The sequence below is a fragment of the Moschus berezovskii genome, chromosome 1 (genome assembly GCF_049115385.1).
Source record: "Moschus berezovskii isolate FMDL1 chromosome 1, NW_MosBer_1.0, whole genome shotgun sequence".
Classification (NCBI taxonomy): Eukaryota; Metazoa; Chordata; class Mammalia; order Artiodactyla; family Moschidae; genus Moschus; species Moschus berezovskii.
Window position 1 is genome coordinate 103,521,355 of NC_142460.1, and position 10,510 is coordinate 103,531,864.

Genomic DNA, 10,510 nt, shown 5'->3' on the forward strand with positions numbered 1-10,510 from the left:
GTGCTTTTAACTCAGTTTAAAGTAACTTTACAGGAGTTCCCTGGCGGTCCAGTGGTTAGGATCCTAAGCTATTACTGCAAGGGACATGTGTTCGATCCCTGATGGGGAACTGAAATCTGAAAGCTGTGCAGTATGACCTAAACAAATAAAAGTAACTTTAATTTTGCTACAATGGGGAATATATAAAGAGGTTATAACAAAAAAATGTATACTTGGTCCATCTTGAGTTGTGTTAATGTCAGATTGAGAGTGAGAGCTAGGTTTCCAGCCTGCCACCTGTGGGGAGAGAGGGGTGTGCAGCGCACCCTGGAACCAGTGTGTCCTCATGCTTGCTCAGGCACCATCACAGTCCTGGTCACGCCTGCTCTACTTCAGCTGTCACCGGCAGCCAAGAATGAGGACCAGGGTGCCCTTTCCTGCAGACTGGCTCAGACTGAACTCCTCTGTTGACCAGCTCTTTCTCACCTCTGGGCCCTGGGTGGGCTAGAGGGCTCCTTGGTGAAGAGGTTGGTCACTGCTGGTGTTGGAGGCAGAGACAGGCAGTAACTAGTAACCTGCTTCCCACCTGAATTTGATACTGGACACTAATGTCATTTCTTCTAGGACCCAGGGTGGAAGCAGCAGGGACAGAGTCCCAGGTGCAAAGGCATGAGTTCCGTAATCTCTTGCTAGTAGGGGTGCCACCCACTTACATGAGAAGGGGCTCAGGGAACAGCACCAAGCTGCAGCATTTCCCTCTTGCTTTGTGAACTGCAGATCGCCCCAGCAGAAGGCCCAGACGTCAGCGAAAGGATGGTCATCATCACCGGCCCACCTGAAGCTCAGTTCAAGGTCAGTGCCAAGAACCTCCTCAGTCCTGAGTGCAGGGCTGCCTGTTGCGGGCACTGAGGACCTTTAGCAAGTGCAGCTGCCCCAGAGGCAGCTTCAGGCTCTTCTTTGGAGGCTCCATCCTATCTCCATTTCCCTTCCTGCAATAGTCTCCGACCCACCCTATCTTCCCTACCTCCAGACTGTGCCCTTTACATGGAGCCCTCCTTCCCTCTCTCCTGTGAAACGTGGACTGTCAGTGCCCAGTTCAGATGGCACCCCCTCGCGAATACTCTGATCCCTTGGCCATGGTTTTGAAGATGGAGCATAAACACAGGCTGTGAGGGGAAATAGCACAGTTTGTTGGAAGTGTTGGGGGGTGCATTCCTTTATTTTATATTGGAGTAGTTTTTTTTTCACTGTTGTGTTAGTTTCAGGTGTTTAGTTATACACATGCATATATCCATTCTTTTTCAGGTTGTTTTCCCATGTGGGTTATTACATAGTGTTGAGTAGAGTTCCTCGTGCTATACAGTAGGTCTTTGTTGACATATGATAATCCCAAACTCCTAATTTATCTCCCCACCCCTAGTTTCCCCCTTGGTAACCATGTTTGTTTTTTGTCTGTGACCCTGTTTCCTTGTTTGGTAAATAAGTTTACTTATATCAGTTTTTTAGATTCCACATATAAGTGATATCATATATTTGTCTCTGATTTACTTCACTGAATATGATCATCTCTAGGTCCATCCATGTTACTGCCAGTGGCATTTATTCCTTTTTAAATGGGCTGAGTAACATCCACTGTGTGTGTGTGTATCACTTTTCGTTGGCGCATTTAATCCATTTACATTTAAGGTGATTATCAATACGTATGTTCTTATTGCCATTTTGTTAATCGTTTGGGTTTCTTTCTGTAAGCCTTTTTTCTTCCCTTCCTCTTTTGTTCTCACAGTTGATGACTCTTTAGTGTTGCCTTTGGACTGCTTTTTCTTTTTTGTGTATCTATTATAGATTTTTTGGTTTGCAGTTACCAGGAGGTTTTGACATAGCAGTCTTTATGTATGCAACATTGTTTAATAAAGTTGCTGGTCTGATTTCAAATGCCTTTCCAGTATCCTGCATTTGTACTCTCCTCGGAGAAGGCAATGGCAAGCCACTCCAGTACTCTTGCCTAGAAAATCCCATGGATGGAGGAGCCTGGTAGGCTGCAGTCCGTGGGGTCGCTAGGGGTCGGACATGACTGAGCGACTTCACTTTCACTTTTCACTTTCACACATTGGAGAAGGAAATGGCAACCCACTCCAGTGTTCTTGCCTGGAGAATCCCAGGGACAGGGGAGCCTGGTGGGCTTCCGTCTATGGGGTCACACAGAGTCGGACACGACTGAAGTGACTTAGCAGCAGCAGCAGCATGATGACTGATTCTGACATCATGTTTGTGCATGAATGATTTCCCTCCTTTACTGTATGTTTGTCTTTACTGGTGAATTTGCCCATTCATCATTTTCTTGGTTCTAGTTTTGGGCTTTTCCACCTAGAGAAGTTCCTTTAGCATTTGTTATAAAGTAGTGAATACTCTTAGCTTTTGCTTATCTGTAAAGCTTTTGACTTATTCATTGATTCTGAATGAGAGTCTTGCTGGCTATCCTTTGTTTTAGGTTTTTCCCTTTCATCAGTATTTCCTCAGGCCATTTCTCTCTCTCATCTTCTTCTAGAACCCCTATAAAGTGAATGCTGGTACACTTAATTGCCCCAGAGATCTCTTAGACTTCGTCATTTCTTTTCATTCTTTATTCTGTCCCACAGTGTGATTTTCACCAATCTGTCTCCCAACTCACTTATTCATTCTTCAGCATCAGTCCTTCCAATGAACATTCAGGACTGATTTCCTTTAGGATGGACTGGTTTGATCTCCTTGCAGTCCAAGGGACTCTCAAGAGTCTTCTCCAACACCACAGTTCAAAAGCATCAATTCTTCGGTGCTCAGCTTCTTTTTTGTAATCCAACCCTCACATCCATACATGACTACTGGAAAAACCAAAGCTTTACTAGATGGACCTTTGTTGGCAAAGTAATGTTTCTGCTTTTTAATATGCTGTCTAAGTTGGTCATAACTTTCCTTCCAAGGAGAAAGTGTCTTTTAATTTCATGGCTGCAATCGCCATCTGCTGTGATTTTGGAGCCCCCCAAAATAAAGTCACTGTTTCCATTGTTTCCCCATCTATTTGCCATGAAGTGATGGGACCAGATGCCATGATCTTAGTTTTCTGAATGTTGTTTTAAGCCAACTTTTTCACTCTCCTTTCACTTTCATCAAGAGGCTCTTTAGTTCTTCTTCACTTTCTGCCATAAGTGTGGTGTCATCTGCATATCTAAGGTTATTGATATTTCTCCCAGCAGTCTTGATTCCAGCTTGTGCTTCATCCAGTCCAGCATTTCTCATGAGGTACTCTGCATATAGGTTAAATAAGCAAGGTGACAATATACAACCTTGACGTACTCCTTTCCCAGTCTGTTGTTCCATGTCCAGTTCTAACTGATGCTTCTTGACCTGCATACAGGTTTCTCAGGAGGCAGGTCAGGTCGTCTGGTATTTCCATCTCTTTCAGAATTTTCCACAGTTTATTGTGATCCACACAGTCAAAGGCTTTGGCATAGTCAATGAAGCAGAAATAGATGTTTTTCTGGAACTCTCTTGCTTTTTTAATGACTCAATGGATGTTGACAATTTGATGTCTGGTTCCTCTGCCTTTTCTAAATCCAGCTTGAACATCTGGAAATTCACAGTTCACGTACTGTTGAAGCCTGGCTTGGAGAATTTTGAGCATTACTTTGCTAGCATGTGAGATGAGCGCAAGTGTGTCGTAGTTTGAGCATTCTTGGCATTGCCTTTCTTAGGGATTGGAATGAAAACTGACCTTTTCCAGTCCTGTTGAATTTTCCAAATTTGCTAGCATATTGAGTGCAGCACTTTCACGGCATCATCTTTTAGGGTTTGAAATAGCTCAACTGGAATTCCATCACCTCCACTAGCTTTGTTCATAGTGATGCTTCCTAAGGCCCACGTGACTTCACATTCCATGCTGTCTGGCTCTAGGTGAGTGATCACACCATTGTGATTATCTGGATCGTGAAGATACTTTATTGTATAGTTCTTCTGTGTATTCTTGCCACCTCTTCTTAATATTTTCTGCTTCTGTTAGGTCCCTACCATTTCTGTCCTTTATTGTGCCCATCTTTGCATGAAATCTTCCCTTGGTATCTGATTTTTTGAAGAGATCTCTAGTCTTTCCCATTCTATTGTTTTCCTCTATTTCTTTGCAACGATCTCTGAGGAAGGCTTTTTCTCTCTCCTTGCTATTCTTTGGAACTCTGCATTCAGATGGGTATATCTTTCCTTTTCTCCTTTGCCTTTCAATTCTCTTCTTTTCACAGCTGTTTGTAAGTTCTCCTCAGACAACCATTTTGCCTTTTTGCACTTCTTTTTCTTGGGGATGGTCTTGATCCCTGCCTCCTGTACAATGTTATGAACCTCCATCCATAGATCTTCAGGCACTCTATCAGATCTAATCCCTTGAATCTACTTCTCACTTCCACTGTATAGTCATAAGGGATTCAATGAATGGTCTTGTGGTTTTCCTTACTTTCTTCAATTTAAGTCTGAATTTGGCAATAAGGAGTTCAGGATGTGAGCCACAGTCAGTTTGTTTTTGCTGGCTGTATAGAGCTTCTCCATCTTTGGCTGCAAAGAATATAATCAGTCTGATTTCAGTGTTGACCATCTGGTGATGCCATGTGTAGAGTCTTCTCTGCCTTCAGATAGGTCGCCTGTCTCGATTTCCCTTAGTTGTTCTTCTGGGGTTTTATCTCGTTCCTTCGTCTGGAACATGCTTCTCTGCCGTCTCATTGTGTCTGTGGTCTCCCTTCTGTAGGCTGCTGGACTGTAGTTCTTCTTGCTTCTCATGTCTGCCCCCTGGTGGGTGAGGCTGGTTCAGGGGTTTGTACTGGCTGCCCGGTGGTAGTGACTGGTGCCTGCCAACTGGTGGAAGGGGCTGGCTCTTGTCCCTGCAACTGGTGGAAGGGGCTGGCTCTTGTCCCTGTTGTGGGCAGGGCCACGTTGAAGGGCATGTCTTGAGGTGCTTGTGGACTCAGGACAGCGTTAGGCATTGTGTCGGTTGATTGCTGGGGCTGTCTGTGTTCCCACCCGGTTGGTTGGCCTGAAGCATCCCCAGCACTGGAGCTTGCAGGCTGTTGGGTGTGGCCAGGTCTCAGTACCAAATGGTGACCTCCAGGAGAGCTCACGTTGAGGGATATTCCCTGGGGCCTTCGCTACCAGTGTCCTTGCCCCACAGTGGGCCACAGCCAATCCCCGCCTCTCCAGGAGACTCTCCAAAACCTACAGGTAGGTCTAACTCGGGCTCCTATGGACTCACTGCTTTGTCTTGGGTCCCAGGGCACATGAACCCTTGTGTGCATCCTCCAAGAGTGGAGCTCTTGCACTCAAGTGCCTCTGGACCTTCAAAGCCAAATGCTCTAGAGACTCCTCCTCAGGATGGCAGACGCCCAGGCTGGGGAGCCTGGCATGGGGCTTAGAACTCTCTCCTCTGGGAGAACCTCTGCAGTATAATTAGTTTCCGGTTTGTGGGTGGCCTGGTGGGTATGGGATTTGATTATCTGGTGGCAGCACCCTTCCTGCCATCTTGTTGTGGCTTCTTTGTTTTCGGATGCAGATTGTCTTTTTGGAAAGGTTCCAGTCTTTTTGTTGATGGTTGTTCAGCAGTTGGTTGTGATTTTGGTGTTTTCGTGAGAGGAGGTGAGCTCAAGTCCTTCTGTTACTACTCTGCCAGCTGTCTGCCTTCTCCTGCAATATTTTGTTTTTACCTTTAAACCCCGAGAAAAATTAAATTGAGTTTTCTAAAAGAAACATATTTATAAAAATATAATTTGTATTAAAAATATTCAAAATATGTCTGAGAAAAAAATTAACACATGTATAAATGTTCAAGGACAATAATCCTTCAACTCATGATGGATAAACAAAATGTGGTATAATGACATAACAGGGTATCAGTCAGCCATGAAGAGTGAAATTCTGACGCACACTACATCATAGGTGAACCTAGAAAACATTCCACCCAGTGAGAGAAGGAAGACACAGCAGGCCACATATGGTATATTCCATTTATGTGAAACATCAGAAAAGGCAAATCTGTACAGACAGAAGTAGTTTAATGGTTGCCAGGGACTAGAGGGGAAGAACTGGGGCTGTCTGCCAATAGGTACAGGTTTTATCTGGGGGAGTGGGATAGTAACGTTCTGAATAGTGCAGGTAGTTGCCAACGTAATGAATGTCCTAAAAACCACTGGGGTGTACACTTGAAAGGGCAGAATTTTAGGTTATGTAAGTTATATCTCAGTTTTTTTAATTTAATTCTTTTAGGGGTTTCCCTGGCAGTCCAATGGTTAAGACTCTGTTTCCACTACAAGGGGCACAGGTTTGACCCCTGGTCAGGAAACTAAAATCCCATATGCCGAGCAGTGCAGCCATTAAATAAATACTTTTTTAAGTTCTTCAAATTTTAAAAAGAACAATAAGCTCTTGGCTACACTACCTCTGGAGTTAGGTATCAAAAAGCAAATCCTGTCACCACCATCCTTTAATAACAGACTTACGAACACAGTATGGGTGGGAGGAAGTTAAGAATTCCCTGAACAAATTCATTCAGGCAAATATTTATAGGCGCTCAGGATAAAAAGACTACAGGTAGTTCCACCCTGTCCCTACACACAGAAAGCTCCCTCTGCGATCGTGTGCAAACCTGAAGAATGTCTATGCATGTCTGCAAGGTGCACTTGTTGGGTGTGGGAGGTGTGTGCCCACCGGGTCTGAGCCAGCTAAGCAGGCCCTGGTGAGCATGGGGCTGGGGTTGTGCCATGCCTCAGACTCAACAGTTCCCACAGCAGTGCTGCTAAAGCAGGTTGACATGTCTTGCTCTCTCAGGCCCAGGGGCGGATCTTTGGGAAACTGAAAGAAGAAAACTTCTTTAACCCCAAAGAGGAGGTGAAGCTGGAAGCCCACATCCGAGTGCCCTCCTCTACAGCCGGCCGTGTGATCGGCAAGGGCGGCAAAACCGTGAGTGTGCTCTGAGCTGGTTTCATCTCCTGGCCCGACTTCCCTCAGACCCCCACCCCTGACTCTCCTAGGACAAAAATGTAATCCACATCATCTGGAGCTGAGGGCCTCAGATCCACAGTGCTGAGCCAGACCCCGAAAAACCAGGGTCCTGAGTCCAGACACGGTGTGTCTAGGCTACGTGCTGGGAAGTGAAGACAGGGAGCCACCTCCTGCCCCTGTAAACCCACACACAGCAGTGGGAAAGAATAGGGAGCAGAGTTCTACCCCGGTCCTCGGACATGCCTTGGAGATACTGCAGTGAAGCGAGTCACACATTTTTTTGGTTTCTTCCTCCACAGGTGAATGAACTGCAGAACTTAACCAGTGCAGAAGTCATCGTGCCTCGTGACCAAACGCCAGATGAAAATGAGGAAGTGATTGTCAGAATTATCGGGCATTTCTTTGCCAGTCAGGTACCGGTGCTGTGAGCGTCCAGTCTCTCCTGCTAATCTGTTGTCAACTCTCTAAGCTCTTGGTGACCTTAGAGCCAGGTGGCCCCAGGCCCTGCACACGCCCCTGCCCTGACCCCCATGCACAGATGCAACAGGGCAGGGGCGACCGTCTCTCAGCTTACTGCTGCTCTCCTGGCTCTGCTAGAGGAGGCTGAGGAAGGGCGTAGAGCTTTGGAATCAAGCGAGTACAGTTCAGCCTCTCAAATGCTGGACTACAAGCTCTTGCATTCCCTCATCCTCCTGAGCAGGCCTCAGTCACAACCTATCCCTGCTGGGAGTCACTTACCAGGAAGGGTCGGTCACCTTTGGACCCTGAGGACCAGCCTGGGTGCCACAATGACACTATTACAGGTTAAACGCTCGTCCTAGGAGACCCTTGTTTCTCTTTCCTCTCCTCTGCTGCACGACCCCCCTCATTAGGACTCAGAGCTCCACACAGCTGCTGCTGGTCCAGTCTGAAGGGCCAGCCCCTCGGCATCATGTGACCTGGTTCTTTCTAATGCTTTGTTATGGATTGGGTGGGGGTGGGATAAAGCAGTCCAGTCCCCATCCTGAAGGAGCAGAGGCGGTCTCCACTGACACGGCAGATGTGTCTGGGTGTTAGTCCATGTTTTGCCAGGCCCTGTGACACTGCTGCAGCCCCACGAGCCACGGGCACCCTGAGACTCCTACAGTCAGAGCCCGGCCATGCCATCCCTGTGGCTCTCCACTCCCAGCTCTGGGCACAGGGCTCTCCCTGCAAAAGGAGCACCGGAGGGGTGAGGGGGCAGGTGTGGGTTCATGTGTTTTCTCCACTTGTTCAGGGTGGAGTTAGTGTCTGGGCCAGTTTCTCACTTTCTCCCCATGCCATCGACTGTCACATCCCCGCTATGCACCACACTTTAGGAAGGCAGCGGGGTGGGGGGCAGCATTGGACACTGGAAGTGTGGCAGGGAGGGACGATGCTGTCTGACCTCTGCAGGGTCCTGAGTCACTGACGCCCTGGTTGTGGTTCCTGGGATCCCACTTTCTTACCTTCCAACTAGCAGCCTTGGGGTGGGGGTGGGGAACTCTGCCACTTTATTGCGGTAGAGTCCAGATGACACTTCTCTGAGGTTACCACCTCCTCCCCCCAAGTCCCAATCCCACTCCCCAGCTCCCCTCTGCCTGTCCTCAGAACTGGGTTCCTTTTCTCCCCCTATCCCCCTCCTCTCCCTTGCTGCAGACTGCACAGCGCAAGATCAGGGAAATTGTACAGCAGGTGAAGCAGCAGGAGCAGAAATATCCTCAGGGAGTCGCCTCACAGCGCAGCAAGTGAGGCTCCCACAGGCACCAGCAAACAACGGATGAATGTAGCCCTTCCAACACCTGACAGAATGAGACCAAACACAGCCAGCCAGATCGGGAGCAAACCAAAGACCATCCTGAGGAATGAGAAGTCTGCGGAGGCGCCAGGGGCTCTGCAGAGGCCCTGAGAATCCGGGGGGCAGGAAGGGAGGTGGGAGGGCAGCTGTGTCGAGGCCCAGCCTCCCGCCTCCCCCCCGGGGCCTCTGCAGGCTTCCCAGCCATCCACTTCACCATGCACTCGGATCTCTCAACTCCCACCACGCTATCCCTTTTAGTTGAACTAACATAGGTGAACGTGTTCAAATCAAAGCAAAATTCACACCCTTTTCTTTTTGTGGAAAATTGTCTCTGTACATGTATGTACATATTAGAAGGGAAAGATGTTAAGATATGTGGCCTGTGGGTTACACAGGGTGCCTGCGGCGTTAATATATTTTAGAAATAATATATCAAATAACTCAACTAACTCCAATTTTTTTTAATCAATTATTAATTCTTTTTTCTTTTTCAAGAGAAAGCAGGCTTTTCTAGACTTTAAAGAATAAAGTCATCCTCTGGGAGGTCTAATGGTTTAGTAAGGAACTTCAAGGCCACCCACACAAAATTCACCTGCAGGGAAATCTCATCGAAAGGACACTCAGCAGTTCTGGATCACCTGTGTATGTCAACAGAAGGGATACCGTCTCTCTGAAGAGGAAACTCTGTCTCTCTTCATCCCTAACTCTCACACCCATTTCTCTTTGCTTCACAGGTTTTAAACTGGTTTTTGCATACTGCTATATAATTCTCTGTCTCTCTCTGTTTATCTCTCCCCCGTCCCCTCTCCCTCCCTGTCTTCTCCATCCCCATTCTTTTTAATTCCCTCATCCCTCTGTCTCAGTTCCCATATCTACGCACCCCCCAGGCAAAGCAGTGCTCTGAGTATCACATCACACAAAAGGAACAAAAGCGAAACACACAAACCAGCCTCAACTTACACTTGGTTACTCAAAAGAACAAGAGTCAATGGTACTTGTCCTAGCATTTTGGAAGAGGAAAACAGGAACCCATCAAACCAACCAAACAAAAGAAAAATTCCACAAAGAAAGAATGTATTTTGTCTTTTTACATTTTGGTGTATAAGCCATCAATATTCAGCGAAATAATTTCTTTCTTTTTAAAAAAATATGGAGGAAAATAGCAATTTACACGAGGTCGTTGGCCCAGGGCGTTAAATTTACAGATTTTTTTAACGAGAAAAACACACAAAAAAAGCTACCTCAGGTGTTTTTTACCTCAGCACCTTGCTCTTGTGTTTCCCTTAGAGATTTTGTAAAACTGATAGTTGGAGCATTTTTTTATTTTTTTAATAAAAATGAGTTGGAAAAAAAAATATCAACTGCCAGCCTGGAGAAGGTGACAGTCCAAGTGTGCAACAACTGTTCTGAATTGTCTTCCGCTAGCCAAGAACCTATATGGCCTTCTTTTGGACAAACCTTGAAAATGTTTATTAAAAAAAAAGAAAAACAGAGAGAGAAAATATTGGAGATGTCCTGAATTTCAATAGGGTACGCGCCATTAGGGCTTTTTGCGCTAAAGGATGAACATGTACTGGTTTATGTGAACAAGCCATTTTACCACCAGACTGCAATGCCAGTTTCCTCTACTGCAAACAGTGTTCTGTGACAAAAACAAAAACAAACAAAAAAAAGAAATATATCCAGCTAACCAGATCCTGGTGTCTCGGTCTCTTATTTTACTAAGTATCA

The 10,510-nt window shown here is 46.3% G+C and overlaps 1 protein-coding gene across 3 annotated transcripts in view; it reads left to right on the forward strand.

Annotated features, from left to right (window-relative positions):
* IGF2BP2 (insulin like growth factor 2 mRNA binding protein 2) overlaps positions 1–10,099 on the forward strand; it is a 167,903-nt gene extending 157,804 nt beyond the window's left edge. For all 3 annotated transcript variants that reach the window (XM_055408793.2, XM_055408792.2, XM_055408791.2), the window contains 4 exons: positions 757–831; positions 6,811–6,942; positions 7,284–7,397; positions 8,641–10,099. In XM_055408793.2, the coding sequence (XP_055264768.1) occupies positions 757–831; positions 6,811–6,942; positions 7,284–7,397; positions 8,641–8,733 (414 nt within the window). In that variant the 3' untranslated portion in view covers positions 8,734–10,099. The remainder of the gene's footprint in view (positions 1–756; positions 832–6,810; positions 6,943–7,283; positions 7,398–8,640) is intronic.
* Positions 10,100–10,510: the final 411 nt, after the last annotated feature.